General features: G+C 41.9%; 1 protein-coding gene across 2 annotated transcripts in view; it reads left to right on the plus strand.

The window, feature by feature from the left end:
• The window catches only part of LOC143339916 (cadherin-18), a 146,123-nt gene that overhangs the window by 82,197 nt on the left and 46,155 nt on the right, over positions 1–17,771 (plus strand). For both annotated transcript variants that reach the window (XM_076761472.1, XM_076761471.1), the window contains exons 2-3: positions 3,906–4,467; positions 17,042–17,336. In XM_076761472.1, the coding sequence (XP_076617587.1) occupies positions 4,237–4,467; positions 17,042–17,336 (526 nt within the window). In that variant the 5' untranslated portion in view covers positions 3,906–4,236. The remainder of the gene's footprint in view (positions 1–3,905; positions 4,468–17,041; positions 17,337–17,771) is intronic.

Raw genomic sequence — 17,771 nt, forward strand, 5'->3', positions numbered from 1 at the left:
CCCTCTCTCAAGGCTGAATGGAGGTGCATCTCTTATGCTCCCCCGACATCTCTCCCTCTCTCGCTGTCTGTCATTTTACCTTTTGTGCCTTTTAAGTGTTTCGCCTCCTACAGTGTCATCAGTGGCTGTGGTTACGTGCAGGAAGTGTTGGCTGTATTCCGGCTAAGGTCTTATTCAATTTAAGTTGTTTACATGACCAGCTGATTCCCTGCGATTGAGTTTTCCTGCTTCCATGAATTAAACAGGAGGCAGAGACACAGTTTTTCTGTCGGCCCGGTGTCCTAGCCACAGGTGGAGCAGTCTGCCGGCAACAAAAAAATAAAATATGAAAATGTTCAATGTACTTTTGGGGGTGATGGGAAGAGGGAGCAGAGGGTATGATGCCGTGCTTCTGTGGGAAAAATCACAAAGGCTGGTTAGACGTGTCTTCTGCAAGTGTGCATACATGTGGGGAGATAACTCAGCGTATCTATATTTTATATACGATGTGATGTAACTTTTCTCAAAAGATATTGAATAATTTAGTACATGAAAAAGTTATGAAAATGTTTAATGGATTTCCAGACCTTCAGCCAAAAGGTAAAAAGAACCTGATAAAATTTTTAGGCTGGTATTTATATTTATTGTCAACAAATACATCTTTAAGTACAATATACAGTGTAGTTTTGGTTTTAAAAATAAGGCATTCATGCAGCTGGACACTGTGGTTTGAAGCAAATGTTGCTCAAACAGGAACAAATAGTGCATTTGTTGGGGACTGTTTTGTGCAGTGGATTAATACACAGTCGGCGCTGTGGTGTTTCTGGCAGCAGAGAGGTTTATGTGGGAAAGTAAGACCTGTTTGTCAATGTTCATGTCATTCAATGCATAGATGTGACATATTTATGGGTTTTTAACAGTTTTTTGACAACAATGGAGCTTCTGGCAAAGAGGATCAGGCTTCAAAACATAAATATTTCAGAAAATCATTCATGGTTTTTTGCATTTACAGGGTTTGTCCTTTAAAATAATCCAAGAACAGTCAGTCAGAGTATGAACCAGAGCGTTGAAATCAAGGTACAGCGTCAGCAAGCCCAGATCAGAACATAATTGCATGTGCATGTAAACACAGACACTTTTGCATGGGTACTGCCAAATTCTTTGTGGCTGCCGCTGCGCATAACACATCCTGTTAAACGCTGCACGGAACACGCCATGGGCAGAAGGCTGCTCAAAACAATATCATCATCATAAAAAAGGGGGGAAATTATTTCCATTTACAGAGCCAGATGCTGTTGATTTCATGCCTTCCCAAAATGTATTTTGCTGAGAATCGGCATGATAATCAGACAATTAGGGGACTGATTGAAGAGAGCCCCAGGAGGCGAAAGTGAAACCACTGGAAAAGATATTCTCATTCTGACTCACTCAGGTACCACAATTGTCTCCCAGATGCCTCGACTGTGTAGGAAAATTTGCCACAGTGCTGTTGAATCCTGATATTATTGAATCAGAAAAACGATTCTGAACCAAAAAAGAAAACCGCTAAAATCTCTGAAACAGCTCTTTCGAAAGAACCACTCCATCAGTATTCTTTGCGGGGGTTGAAATCATTTTCTCAGTTGCTGGAAGAGAACAGCTAAAGCAGGATTTGGGCGTAGCTCTACCTATGCAGATGAGAATCTTTTCCCAGATTACACATGTTTATCCTCCGCTACTTTAATCCAAGTTGATGTGGAGCAGACTTCGCCTTCTCTTTCACAGCCCGGGCAGGCAGCAGGTATTACCCATTACAACCATTGCACCAAGTCAACATCACCAACAACTATAGCTGAGCTGTGTAATTTGCATGTAGAGATATTTGAAACATGGGGATTAGTCGGGGTTTCTGAGCACATCTTAATCCATATATATGTGAAAATATTTATATTTATAAAAAAATAACTCGTGATTATCCTTCAAAGTATGTGACAGTCGTAAGTTGCATTAATGTCTCGTTTTAGCGTTTCTAATGTTGTCACATGCATTGTAAGAGATAGAGAGCAGCAGCCTTTGAAGTCTGTCAGCTCCTAGATCCTATTAAATATCAAATGCATGTGTTTGTCCTCTCGATAATCCGCACGAAGCTGCTATTCTGCTGTAGCACTTTGAATGTTGGACCAACTCTCCTGCTTGAAGTTGGTATTTGGTACTTCTTATCAATATTATTCATGGAAAAGGGCCTAAACTTCTTTTTACTTTCCTGTGTTTATTTTCAATGTTGCCTCACATCGCTCATATAATTCACTTAAAGTTTCACTTATTAATGCGGGTAGTTGGTTTTCATCTCAATGGGGTGGCAGTTTCCTGTTTTTGTGACAGCTTGGTATGACGAAGAAGAAGCACATTGGTGAGAATCAAAGAGTTGCACAGCAGAATCGATTGAAACAACCTATTTATCTGAAAGATAACATCATACATAATCCACCGAGCCGATTGGCTGGCATTATTACCCCCTAACCAATGTCATACCAACACATAGGATTGTCTCATTTTGCCCTCTTTTTGTGTAAAGTTTGGTGAAGTGGTCAACTCATAAAGTTTTGGTTTTGCAGCTGTTACTCTGTCAGGAAATGCAGGATTGAGACATAAGCGAGATATTAACCGTTGAGACTTTGAATCTGTGGTTGGTCAAAATAAGGCCTACTCCAGATCTGAGGATGTGCTTGCTGGGTCAGTGTCCTTGGTCATTACCTGAGCATACCGCTTGGCAATGCATCACTGGCAGCGATGCCTTCATAGCATAAGATATAATTCTCATGGAGGCTGGACTTCAGAGACAAAATCTTATATTTGTTTGTGTAAATTGTTTGGCTCAAGGTAAATTTAAGGTTCATGCTTTATGAACACTGCTGCCTCTGGGTACTTTTAGTTCCCTACACGCACAGATCTTGCCACACTTTAATAGAAAATAGGAAAACAAATGGTATTTGTGCGGTGTTTATCGAGTTTTCTTTTATTTTAGATATACTTTGCAGTGATAATAATGGATATATCTGCTATATATAACTCCAGGAACTTTCTTGTCTCGTTTGCAAAGTGAGCATCCTGCGTTCTCCTGCTTGACGTAGCCTGTTTGAGAAATCGTTATTTTCTTTAGCTGTGACATCAAACATCAGAGCAGCAAGGTCAAATGATGCTGTTAAAGACACACATGCAGGTGTAATGCATGTTCGTGCAAACAGTACACAGGACTACTGTAACAGAGCTTCACTGGAATCCTCAGTGACCTGGAAATTCAACAGTGCTTGCAGTTATTTTTTACTACTTCAGTGCCATCTTCAGTATGTAATTTTGATTTAGCAAAACAGTTTCCTTCTGTGTTTTCCATCCCACTGCCTTTCTAAAAAACACCCTCCGTCTTACGTCTGAGTGGCTTGATGTCTGTCCTTATCATAGTGAATGCATTTCTCCCTGCCACACTTCTTATTTACCGTGCTGAGACACACGCTAAGCCTCGTGGTATGCCCCAGCTGCGTTAAAACATCCAAATCAAGCCTTTTTTGAGTAAAGCCAACTCATCCTTTGAGTCACAGAGCTGCTCTTCTCTGATACACGAGTGACCTCACAGGCCAGTATCACTCACCAAGCAGCGTTCCGACCTCACAGACATGGACGACCTTTTAATAGCACTGTAGCTCCTCAAGTAACTCCTAGAGTTATTTGTTTCGTCTGCACAATGGCAGAAATGGCTGGAATACTGAAACCAGATGTCTTGTTGCCTCTTTGTTCTTTATCGCAGTCAACCAGTTTGAAGTGCACGTCCTCATCTGTAAGGATTTATGATTTGCAATTTAATTGGAGGGAATTAGTGGACGTTTAGCTTCTAATATCCATCAAATTAATCTCTAACTGTGTGTTTCTGTTTCTCCCCCTCTCTCTCCCAGGAAATCCAGAATGGCTTCCGGGATTAACCTCTGCTCTTGGTAGAGCTACCCAGAAGTTCATTTCGTCCATTCGCACACGTCTCACAGCCTGGGAAATTCCATAATGTAAATTTATCTTGCTTTTTTTGTCGTGAATCTTCGGCTCTGGGGCCATGAATCTTAGAGGATCTACCTGGACCGCTATTTTCTTAGTTTGGATTTAGATTGCTGTTTTGCTGGGACTACTGCAAGGGCCTGCAGCGGTGGCTAGTGGTGGCGGTCGCGGCGGCGGTGGTGGCAGGACCTCACCACCTTGGAACACGGGGATAATTTTACAAAAGCACACACCACCATGAGGATATCTACCAGCTCCTGTCTCTGTCCCTTTCTGGTCTGCCTCTGCTTCATCCAGAGGTGCTACGGGGCGAGCCACCACGTCCCCGCCAAAGTGCCCTCCAAGAACCAGACCAAACTGGCCAACGGGGAGACGGAGGTGCACCACAGGCCGAAGCGTGGCTGGATCTGGAACCAGTTCTTTGTTTTAGAAGAACACATGGGGCCAGACGCACAGTATGTTGGAAAGGTAAGATTGAGCTATGAAGAAGGAATCTTGTGGTTGGAGGGAGCTTGCTTCTTAACAGCTTACTTGGCATTTTCCCTCTTGTTTATCAAGAAATGGGTTCGAGCAGGAGCGTGCTGTTCTGTTGATAGTGGTGCCATGTTGTGTGCATGCTTATATTATCCTCTGATGTGGAAATTGGGGTCTCATTTATGAAGGTGTGTGAGGTTTTCCTTTCACCCCTGTCATTACTGTGTCTCACCGAATTCCTCTTATGATAATGTCCAAAAAATGTTTTATTCTGTGTAATTAAGGAGTGCCTCTCAGCATGTCTGTCACTCTGGGAAGCCGCTATGCAAGAGTGGACTCAGTTTGAAAGTGAGAATGGCCCTCTACATCAAGCTATCTTTGAACTGAAATATCAGATTTGGTCTCTCAGTGGGAAATGAACCCAGATTTGATCTCTTGGTGGGAAATGAACCACCACAGTCAGAAATTGGACAGTAGTGCAATGGGACATTATAAGCCAGGGCACCTCATAGTTAGAAAATCGTATGAATGTAATTTCAGTGTCATTTCAGACTGACTGATTCCTTTTGCAGTGGGAGAGATAGTAATGGGTATTCTTCCTGTACGTGCATAGGGTATGGTGTAGCCTGGTTGTTGGTGGTGACTTTTCTGTTAGCTCCACAATGAGCCACAGGGAGCTGGTTAAGTCCTCTGCTTGCAGATTGCCTGCCCTTATCTCCTGAAATGTGTTTCTCCGCTGCAGTGATCATTATTCTAGGCACTCAGGCACAGACTAATCCCCTCAACCGCACTCCGAGAGAAAGGGAATGAGAAAGGCAGAACGCTCCTCTGACTGCACATATGTCTGTATTTCAACAACAGTGCCATATGAAGGGGAAAAGAAAGAAAGGAGGGATGACATGCTTGGAAAAGGGGTGAGAGAGTGAAAAAAATCAACAACGGCAAATATCACTTTCCACCTCAAATGTCTGTTTATTGAATAAACCTGGGGTTTTAATCACAAATGTCCTTGCGAAGCTGACAAAGCAGGAAAGAAAGGTTATTCACTGGTGAAACATGTTTTTGCTAATATTATTTGACGCATGAATGAACCGTAAAATCCCACAGTGCCAACGAAAACAATCCTAGGCATTGTGTCCTGTGCATCACAGCACAGATATTTGGAGCACATTCAAAGCGTCAGTTTGTCGATGCACTAACTGCATGAAGATGTAGTTACTCTTACATTATATTCGTCCACTGCTTTGAAGTTCACTGTTGCTTGGTTTGCTGGCTGGATTGGCTGATGTGCTAGTTACTCCTACCTTGAGGGTGTTGTTTTGCGTGTGTGTGTACGTGTGTGTGTGTAGTAGGTGCCGCTGATGAAAGCAAAATAAACATAAACAGCTAATCCTGGATGATAATAAAGCACTGAGAGGAAACATAAACATTATTAAGGAATCAATTTGACATGCATGTTTAAAGAGATGAGGTCTCCAGATGGTTAGCACAAAAAACATTTAATTATGTGGGTTGGGACTGGTGTGCAGTGTCCTAATGTGGCCAGGAGACAGAATGACCCTTAATTAGACGAAGACAGGAGAGGAGGAGGAGGAGGAGGAGGAGGAGGAGGAGGATTAATGCACTCAGCATGTACAGCACTGTATTGTTTTTTTTCCTTCCTCCCCTGGCTTGATTAAAAACTCTGGACATTAGCGAGCAGCAAATGAGCAGTTCCACTACAGGGAATTGCCAACACTTTCCTTGTCGATAATTGCCATCATCAAAAAATGGGAAGTTCTGAATCAGACGTTTCGAGACAAGATGCGTGGAATAGTGCACACAGAAATGAAATTCTAATTATTGCACATAAAAAGCAAATGTGTGTTCTGAAATGTGAATGTCAAACATAATACAGGCATCCCACAACGCAAGACTTGGCCTCGGCAGTCGGAGATGTCATGTGTACATTTTACCAATACTCGCACATAAAGGACGGCGTAGTGACTAGAGTGACTTCTGGGAATAAGTGAAGCGGCCAGTCTGTCAAGAACATTTTTAATCCCCCTGAGGTATGCCATAATCCCCAGTGACACCTTTCTGGGGGGCTGATGCATTTGGGAAATGACAGCTTTGTGCATGAGTGAGACGCAAATGCGTGGTAGGGGACAGGGCTTGTCCAGATACGAGACAGGAGACAACCCACTCTCCCAATGGGAGGTGTGAATGTCTTCATGTCAATCAGCTCTGTGTGGCGCTTTGAAGTTGCCGGGCAGGTTACAGGCTGGATGGTAATTTTTAGAAGACGATGCAAATCCTCAAACGCTGAATGAGTGTGAACTGCAGTGAACTGTCGGCTGTAACTTAGTTGCAGGAGCTGTTGAACAGCTGCCACTGTTTGATAAAAAAGAACCTGAATAGATCCTTGGTCAGGAATCCTTGAGTCAAACCATCACTGGGTGTCGGGCCACTGCTAAGATATGCAGCAAATAATTGAGATTTAACAAAATGGGTGCTTCAGTGCAGACAAGGAGGAATACCCCTTGTCGTATCCTGTGTTCATTTACAGAGCAAAGTAGCAGGCTCAAGGAAAGGTGCCTAAATGTTTTATTCATGCATCTAAAAATGGATTGTGCTTTGACAGAATCAGGCAACTGTCTTGTTGTATGTACAGTAATAGCCGTGGGACGAAAAAAATGGGGGAGCGTGGTTTTTACATAGAATTGCTTTTCACGCACACTTCGCAATGCAGGAAACGAGTGCATGCAGAACGGAGCGTTTTCAGTGTTAAACCGGTGAAGTGTTTCATGAAATAACAGGGAGAATTTCACAGCCAGTGTTACATTATTACACTGTATTATTGGAAAAACATCCTGAAAATGGCAGAAATAATTCAAGATTTCTTTTTTTTTTTTTTGACACTGAGACATGCCGAAGTGTGCAAGTGCATCTGTGTTTGCAGCAGGGTCACACAAACATCTTCATTTTTGAGCATTCTTTTAATTACAGGTTTGATCAATGTAAATGTTGGAAAATAGTGGACAAAAGCCTTTAGCAGTTTCCCAGAGCTCACAATCATGTTTCAGGTTGCTTGTTTTGTGATACAAAACAGAGTAAAACAGTGAACTGCTTTGTGTGATAAGTGATCCCACAGCATTTATTGATCCTTTTTGACCAAATGGGGACACCTGGGCAAGCTACCGCTCAGATATTGGTCATATATATTTTTATTTCAGTTCCGCTCTGGTCTCCGCTAACTGCTGAGAGACAGACTTTGAGCACTAACACTCCTCTATGTTCGCCAGCTAGCTGGTCTGTAGCATACAGAAGGTTTTAGCAGAGCTATGTCACTACACACGGTGACACCTTCCACACGACACAGTCTTATAATCCAATGTTAATACAAAAGTATTGATTGCTGTAGGTTTAAACATTTAATGACGATTGAAATTGAAAAAAAAAAATCGATGAAGCACCAACATGTACGTCCAGTAAATGTGTGTGCACATGTGGCAAAGAGATATTCATTGATTTTTTTTAACCTGGGCTTTATGCAGCCTTTGATCGAAAAGGCTCATCATTATGTAGTCGGGAATAGCAATGCCGTGTGCCATCTCCTTAATACAGTCACACTTTCATCAAACAAGAGATGGTACAAAAAAAGTGACTTGCAGTTGAACTTCCACCGATTCAACAGCTGCAGAAAATAAGGCTTGAAGCTTATGTCTGCGGCCTGTGCAGGCATGCGGAACTTCCAAAGTGCATTCCCCTGTCCTCTGGCTGAAACGTTCAGACATATTAGCACCATTGAGACACTTGGGACTAAAGCCATGCCTTGCCTTCACTCACTGCCAGAGCACGAGGCAGAAACATGTTGTCTAAAGCTTATCTGCTGACGGTTTCATTTCTGTCTTCTTCCAATATCAAATTTTAGCAGCAGTCGGAGGCAGAGCCATTAAATGAGTGTCAGAGTTGCTTCCGGGTCTCTAATAATCTCATTACTGTACATCAAGAAGCCAACCATCCTGCTGGGAAGACAACGATTCATTCTCTTTCCCCCTGCAGATGTCAAAATAGAGGACAACTATTAGGGCGGATCTCCGCCCCTCATCACTGTCTCTTGATGTATGGTCATGAGGCTGGCGCTTCATCATCAGGGTTTGCTGTGACTGTTACAAATCAATCAGAGAGAAGGGGGGCACTCAGAGGAGTTGATTGGGAGGGTGCATGGCCAAAATGTGGTGATAATCAGACAATCAAGCACGCCCACATAAAAAGTGATTAAGTCCTCTTGAGTGAAGTCAAAGAGCTGAGATTTAATCAAAAAAAGAACCCCCCCCTTTGCTAATTGCAAATATCCAAGGCGCTGATCATCAGCTAGGGCACGTAGCTCGCTCATTCCTCTGTCGCTTCACTCCCCCCTGCTCCCCTCGCCATGCACATTGTTGATGGAATAAATGCTCCACACCCTGACTCCCACCTTCAGCTCTCGCTTCTGCATCGGCGGCAGGGCCCGTTTTCGACATCAAAGCTCTGCAGTTTTAATGAATCTTTCACAACCGACATGAAGTAAATGTCGCTACTGTTTGTCAGACAAACAAAGATGTTTGGCTTTCAGTAAAGCGTGTACAGCTATTTGCAGCCTTGGTGCATCTCTACAAATGCTCTGGTGTAGCCGGCAGGCCCATTTAGCCCGAGTCATTCACTTGATGTCTCACTAAAAGTTCAACTCGCACGAAAATCTATTGCTAATCAGCATTGGATCAATCCACTGAGATGTAGCCACCAGGGTTGTTATTGTGACACATTTTATGCTCTGTGTTTAGTGTTTTAGTTTAAAGTCATAATCATTCATTTTCTGCCCGCACCAGAGAGCTATTCCTCTTGTTGACCTTCTTGTCCACACAGTTCACGAGTGGACAAAGCAGCAGCAACATCCTTGAAATGCAAGCAAACAAGTTAAGCCGGGCACATATATTATGTGGATCTGTAAACCGAATTCGGCCAAGTCATTACAAAGGGCATTCACCAATAATGGAATCCGACCAGGCACATACATTATCAGGATCTGTACAATGAAAAGGACAAAGTCAGTACAGAAGAGGAGTAGAGGAGCAAAATAAATGAAGGTCAAGCTGTGTAGGGACTAATAGCGTGTCAGGATGGCGCTCAATAGAGCGTATCGGTGCTATGTAATTGTGAAGATTGTGTTACATGTCTTGTACTCCCATTTCCAAAAAGCTGATATTTTCCATGCTTCGTTAAAGTTTGCTAACATAAGGGGATTAAGTAATTTTGTTGACTCCACCTGAAGACAGACGTGATTTATGTCTGTTTGAATTGCAGCCACTTCGAAGCATTTCTGGCTGATTGGCGCAGCATCGTGTGGCCAGTGTGTTCAGCAGAAAGATTGGCAGGAATAGAATAAGTGGCATGGTGGATGTGTTCAAACACTGCATGCTGTAATGATGCATGTTCCGTTGGTCCACCAAAGGAAAACTTTAATCTTCTATTTCTCAGGGTGAATGGGTTTATTGGTGGTTACGTATCATTTCAGAGGCTGTATGCTTTTGGCCATCCATTGCAACCTGCAAGGTTTGTGCTAATAAAGCTATTCTGGTTGCAAGATAGCTCTGTTTGTTGACTAAATACAGCTGCTGGTTAATGGAATTAATTATCCACATTAGAACTGAAATGATCAGTTGATTAATCACAATCAGCCACTCTGAAAATAGATTCTTGGTTCAGGTTAAATATTTGCAGCTTCCTGCTCATCAAATGTGAGCTTGTCTCTGTCATGGGTTAGATAACACGAGCAAGGTGAAGATTTTACCTTCGGCTTGGGGTAACTGGAATAAGCATGAATCCAATACTGTTATTCCAGTATTAGATGTTGTGGTCCTGCGCTATAATCTCTCCTACTTCTTCAAAGAAAATTTGAAAGAAAATCAACCAATAATGGTAAACATGGTTATTAATTCATAGGTCTGTGTCATCATTAAGTCAGTAAAAACTGTTAAAAATACACCACAGTATTAGTGATTTTTAGAGGGCTGGTTCACATAATAAAGCACACTGTTAGTTGATCAATCAATGAACAATCTGTCCATCAAAAAGTGATGTAATGGCTTTAGCACTTTGATAATGGTGTTGGTCATACAGGTGCAAATCCATCTGCTGCTCACAGCTTCTCCTTCTATTCATCTGTGCAGTTTACACTGCGTGCCCTAGTAACTCGTAATTTGTGACTTTTCGTTTGCCATCAACTGTGACAGACTAAATGAGTCACTGAATAACTATAATCATAAGTTACAGCTCTAGTTTGATTACATTTGTGACCCATTAACTTTATCATATTATGCAGCATTACCACATGAGTGAAAAACATGCTGTTTAATGTTGCAGAAATAACGCACATATCTGTCAGGTCAGCTTTCACCCTTGAATCTCTGGTCTTCTCCCACCTGACTGAGACACCTGACAGGTGATACGACAGAGCCAAAGGACGACTGTTAGGCTGTGAGCGCCGGTTAGCTTGTGAACACAAACCGTTTAAGGCTGCTGCTGCCGATGAGCGCGCAGAGCTCAAACAATGAAAACACGCAGTCTGTTGACAAAGGAAAGTGAAGATACACCTTCTCTCAGGTTGCTCCTCTGGGCATACAATGAAATTATAAGTGAGGTTCTCCTGGAGATTGGAGTGTTTTCGCCAGCAACTTCAGAGCCTCAGACTCTGCTGATCTCTTTAAACTCCTCAGAAATGCATTTCTAGCTGCCAGCCGCCAGCCACATGCCAGTCATCTATTCCACTAGTCTTTAATAAAGTCGCCCATAGAGACAGAGAGATAAACACAATCCCTTGTTTTGATGCCCTGTGGAGGAAAATGATTCCTCTCAGTCTTTGTGGCGACATGACAAAACAACAAGGTTGCACTCTTCCAGATTGCCACACTAAGCGCTAAGCTCACATCAGGCCAGCTCTGCGGTTAAACTAAATTGACACTAATTACATTTAGGCGGGAAGTCATGAAATTTTCTGTGTGATCAAAATGAATAAAGTATAAATAAAATATTCCAACCCTGAAGCTGGAATGCAGCAGCAGTACCCTGTGCAGAGAAATGGAGCCCTGTGTTTGAAATCCTGTGACAGAGATGTGCCCCAAGCCCAGTTTTGTACAATCAGCTTTGACTAAGAAAGGAAATATGTGAAATATAAACTGTCCCCTAAACAGCGGTGAGAGAGAACTCTGTCCAGAGAAAATTGACACTCCAGCTGCCTTTTTTTTTTTTGCTTCTTCTCGTCCTTTTGCTATCATCAAGCGGTCACAAATGGTTGGTCCACATGAGACATTTGTGTGCACTTCACTTACAGCCAGGAGGTATATTAGTATTGGTTGATGTTGGTTGATGTTGCCTTTTTCTGGTGCTTAAGGCTGCAGTTGACTGAAATTATTTTAACTTATTTGACTTTTCCAGTAGAAATGAACAGTAAATGCTTCCAACATTGTCGGTTGTCAAAGTACTACTGATTGCTTTATACTCTTTGTCTGGCCTTAGCCGCCCAAAATATTAAATATTTACAAGGCTTTATGTTTGATTTCAGAAGTGAGGCAGGAATAACAAAGCCCTCGATCAGGTTCAGTCGAGCAAGATGAGATGAAATTATCATGCTCTCCATAAAAATGGTATTTCGCACTGGTTGCGTGTCTTTTTCTGAAGCTACATGTGGCCCCAACAAGCACCACCTATCAGATGGCCTGGAGGTAGCCTGACAGACAGTCCACAGTGACATTGCACTGTGTTGCTCAGCTGAGTTTCATGTTTACTCACGTTATGTACACATACATGAGTCACATAATGTAACTTTCTACCTCAGGTTCCTCTTGCTGTCCGTTTGATCTTCAGTCATACACATTTAATTTGCTGTTTGTACATATATAAGCAGAATACTTAATATCATGTCCATGCATTTTACATGGATCTCCAATCTTCTGATCTTTACTGGCGTATAGAGGGTTCAGTAGCATCTTGAGGTCAAAATGGTTGGAATATGTATCATTCACATAGTATATGTACAAGACACTTGTACCATGGTGGGGTATTATGGAAGATGAGGGCAATTTTAAAACCAATCAAAGACCGCTTAGCACACTGAGACAGCAGTCATTTTCAAGCATGGATCCTTTATGGTTTGATTCCTCATGATGTTTCATTCTCATCTGGGCTGACACTGCTCTACTTTCAGCCCGTGATGTTTGTGTAATGGCCCACAACCTGTTGACACTTTTATCACCCATAGATTTTGGAAGGCAGTAGTTGCCATATGCATCATTGGTTCGCACTTTGCGGACCATGATTTATTGGCTCCTGCAAAGGAAGTCAATGGCTAAATTAGCACTCTGACTGGAAGCGTAATTTCATTTATGAGCTGGAGTTGTAGAGCGCTGCTGGACGGGAGTGGATATATCCTTGTGTTAGTTATGGAAGTGGTCTATCTTTAAGTAATAAGTCTGGTTCTCTGCATTTAAATGGTAAAATTTGTACATAGGAATCGATTGTAATCCATTTCTAAATGTCTTTCACGACATGAAAAATTCAAAGAGTGCAGAAATGGGCCGAACTGTGCCAACAAAGTAATTGCTCCCGTCCACACTGCCATTGATGTGCACACATGTTCTGATTTCTTGCTTTGAAGGTGTTTCATATTAGTACAATCTAGCAACTGATTAACTACCTGATTCAACAGGACCTTTGACTCCTTATCTAATTACAGGCTGGATATTTACCATGGAAAGGACAGTTGGCTCTCATCAAGAGTCAGACCTGCAATCAACTGCTGCTTTCTAATTAGTGATTTATTTGCTAGTCTGGGTTTTGATTAGGTGTGGCCTCAGGACCTCTGCTGTTCAACTTGTTAAATATCTTGTCTCTGTGAATGGCTGTGCATTTTATACTTGTAGTACTGAAGTACACTGTGTCTCTGTGGTCGTACTTGCTGTTAAGTGACTGGAAAATACAGTCAGTTCAACCAGAATTGAGCAGTCAGTACGGTAGCATGAGCTCAGTCATTGAGATTTTCCACTGCATGTTTATTCTTATGTCCTCTATAGTTCACAGGCTGTTCAGTCACATCTCCCAGCAGGGACGTGTGATAGAAGTCCAGTGGAGGATTAGCAGAGCCGTAATAGTAATTAATTACATAACAAACAGACAAGAAAAGGATGTGTTACGTGGTATGGTCAGTAATGAGTGTAGGTTGCTCTCATGCTCTAAATAAAACTGAACAGTGTGATGATTGATTGTTTCTAAATTTGGGTTACTGTGAAAGTAGACTGTCTTGTTTTCAGCTCTGTACTCCAAAACACTGGAGCTGTGCCCCAATTCAGGCACTGCACCAGTCAAACGTGTTAACAACAGAATCATTGCAGTTTGTTGGCTGCTCATTTCTGCAAGCTTTTCAGGGAATATTAAATAAACCCATTCAAGTAGATGTCAGAAAAGAAATGATACATATTTTGAGTATATTATCATCTGTCTTACTATGTACCCTAATCACGCAATATTTCTGTTTAGCTTTAAGAGTCTCTTAACCTTGAAATTCACTAGTATTAGATTCAGAACCCTCAAATATGCAAGATTTTTATGAACTGCAAACAGAGAGTCTGTTTAAAGATAAGATAATCCTTTATTAATCCCACAGCAGGTCAAGGGGATAGTGTGATAGTAAGAAGCATCAGTTAAAAAAAAAATCTAGCTAAGATATGACAAATAGGTAAACAAATAGGCAGCGGTTGAATTCACATTATTGCACATAGGGAGAGGTTGATATTGCACAGTTCAGTATGCACCGATGTCGCATATTGTCAAGTCTGAAAGCAGCAGGAAGGAAGGACCTGCAGCGTCTCTCCTTCACACACTGCGGGTGAAGCAGCCTGTCATTGAAGGAGCTGCACTGTGCTGTGTGCATGGGATGGGACATGTTCTCAATCAGGAATGATAGCTTAGCCGCCATTCTCCTTCCTCCCACCACCTCCACCAGGTTGAGGTGGCATCTTAATCGTCTCTCCCTGTCTGCAGTCAGGATGCTGCTGCCCCATCAGACCACTCCATAGAAGGTGGCCAGTACCACCACAAGGTCCAAGATTGACCCCTGCACTCCAAAAGACCTGACATACAGTCCGCTCTGGCCTTTCTTATTAAGTTCATCAGTTCAGTTTTCTCATTTTCAAAGGTGCTATTAAAAAGCCATCAAAAAGCATGTAAAGCTGCTGTTTTCCTGAGAGCCTGGCTATGGGTATGGGTGGATGGGTTTAATTGCTGGTGTTTGCATTTGCACTCTATGTGCTTTATTGGGTGGAGATGCTTCAGGTGATAAACTTAATTTATAGTGTATCCCGTCGTTGTTGGCACATTTGTTTTGCTTTGGTAATCTACGTACATCACCATTATCTGTTTCATGTCAGAATTCAAGGCTGTTAGCATTCCTGTTAGCCTCGAGGCTTTAAGTTGCCGATGCACCGCCACACCGCTGATGTCTTGTTGCCTCATTCATCCACTGCAGCTCCTTCCATTTAAGATTGTTGTGACTGTTGGGCTGTTATTTTCTGTGCTGACAGGAAAAAAGTTCTCTCAGAGGGAATGCTTGTCTCTCCCATCTAACTATCTAACTTTTGCTGCCAAACAATGGCACGTGGTGTGTTTACAGCCTCACTGCCTATATTGGGAAGGCATATGACTGGTGACAAATAGCTTTGTTTCTGTGATGTGACTGATCGTAACAACACTGTCAAGCAATGTAACGTATCATCTAAGCACTAATCAGATGTACAGTATCAGCAGTGAAATTGATATGCAGCAGAACAGTCATTCCCAAATAACAAAGGAATGACATTGCAGAAATTCTTCCACTTGGCTAAAACATATGTTGAGACATGCAAAATGAGTGCGCTAACTTGTAAAAACCTTTTATTTTTCATTGCATTGTTGCAGTGCGTTACATAATGAGCACATATTTTAATTTTAAATTGAAAAGTAAAAGTCAGGTTGTAGCAGATGCTGCGACCGGCAAAGAGTGCAGCAGCAGAGTCACAGGAGTCGAATCCCTGCTGATTGGTCTCAACCTGTGACTGCTGTTCCTCTTTTCTGTTTGTCATCCTTTTTTTAAACTACGACACTTGAAATAAGACCTTTTTATCTCAGTTGTCTGACGTTGTTGTGAAAACTCAAAGTGTTGCATCGAAGCGCTGATTTATGGATATTTTGACAGGAAATGACCGTAGAAACTGTAGCAAAGGTTGTAATTGTCATTTATCACTTCAAATTTAAAGTCCCTTTTCGTGACAGTTTTACATTTTCTTATTTTGTCTCACCCATTACACACATTACTTTGCAAACAGGTTTTCACAATACCCATGCTTATCCAGACTATGTATATGTTATAATGTCAGAAAGAGTAACATATTACCCACCAACACAGCATGAATTATTTATTTGCACCTATGTGTATCTCATGTTCCTCAAGACTTGCATAAATCTTGGGATGAAACTGAGGTCTGCTTGTGCTCACAGCTCATTGATCCACATCTACACATATGGAAAGCAGAAATACCACCAGTGCCACCAGCATGTAAAGCATTACCAATGCACGGTAAAAATGGATAGTTCCATTATATTGAGCTGTGACATTTCCCTGCAGAAAAAAAAGAAAAAAAAAAAAAAGGTCTGTGTTTCTTAACATGTTTTATTCAGGGAGGAAAAGTGAAATTGTTTAAATGATGATGTTACTGTGGCTCCCTGGTTTGGAAATTCAATGTTATTGTAAAATATATTTATAAAGTCTAAAACTGCAACCCAGCTGAGCAATTGGCATGAAAGTCTTAATCCTCTTGGTGTCAATTATGGCTGAACTAGTGGCTCGTTTTTCCCTTATTCGTCTCTCTCCTGGTGAGAAAGAGGCAGCGCTTTCCATCTCTAACACTCTTGTAAGGATTTCCCCCAAAACTTTAATCTCTAAAGATGCATTTCTTCAGCGATGCTCGGGTATAGTGAAGCCTGAGAGAAAAATATTGAATAATGTAATGTCTGAGTTAGATATTGTCAGTTTTCTGAAGCTGAAACATGGGCTGAGGACGACGGTGCGGTGCAGCAGTGCTGCAAAGGTTACTGCTGTAAAACGTATAGATGTTTTTAAATGGTCTTGGTAGAGATTAAGTTCAAGTAGAGGACTGTAGATGTGTGATTTATTCTTCTAAAATCAATTTTCAGAGGTCAAAAGCTAATTCCAATTCAGTTTTATTGTTTTTGTCAGCCTGAAACCCAAAGATATTCAGTGTACAATAACATGAAACTGGAAGCTGATGATTATGATGAACTAATAGGTTGATAAACCAGTTGTTCCAGCACTAATGATCACAGTGGCTGATGTCGCTCTTCATGCATTTCTCCTGCAGCTATTCTACAACACAGCACTGTGGGCATTGTAAATTTTACAACCATGATTCATATTTTGAAAGCGTGAATCAAAAGCAAGTAATTTTGGCACCGTTCTGGTCTGTGTTTTCACACTCCGTCTGTCTGGTTTTCCTTGCAGCTTCACTCGAACTCAGATAAAGGCGATGGATCCGTCAGATACATTCTGGACGGGGAAGGAGCTGGGACTATATTTATCATCGACGAAGTGACGGGAGATATTCATGCCACCAAGAGCCTGGATCGGGAAAAGAAAACACATTACGTCCTGCATGCACAAGCCTTGGACCGCCACACAGAGGAGGCCCTGGAACCAAAGTCGGAATTCATCATCAAAGTGCAAGACATCAATGACAATGCACCCAAATTTCCAGATGGACCCTTTGTAGCTACGGTGCCTGAGATGTCTGAAGTGGGTGAGTAGTGCTATAAAATAAACCGGACCTTCAGATGATGGCTCTCCTCTCAGCAGCTGTAAGCCTTAATTTGAATGGGTTGAAAGATGTGAAAAGTTGAGTGATGCTTTTTAGATATTGTTGGTGTTTACAATCCCTTTTATCCTGACAGTAGAGAGAAAAGCACTGTGGCAAGACCTTTGGCTTTATATCTCGTGTATATTTCAGACAGACTTGTGACCATGCAGGGCTCCAAGATGGTTTAGAAGAAAGTATTAGCATGAAAAACAGTGATCAAACATGCTGTTACCCTGTGCAGCGTTCTGGATTGTCCTCTATGTGATAATGTTCTGCAGAATGTTTGATCTTCTGTAAGCCAGCCGGGTCCTCTTTTTCATCTTTGTTTTCTGGTTGCTGTGATGGTTTCCCGGGTGGGCAGGTCTTTGTAAAGCACTC

This window comes from Chaetodon auriga, chromosome 21, assembly GCF_051107435.1.
Source record: "Chaetodon auriga isolate fChaAug3 chromosome 21, fChaAug3.hap1, whole genome shotgun sequence".
Classification (NCBI taxonomy): domain Eukaryota; kingdom Metazoa; phylum Chordata; class Actinopteri; order Chaetodontiformes; family Chaetodontidae; genus Chaetodon; species Chaetodon auriga.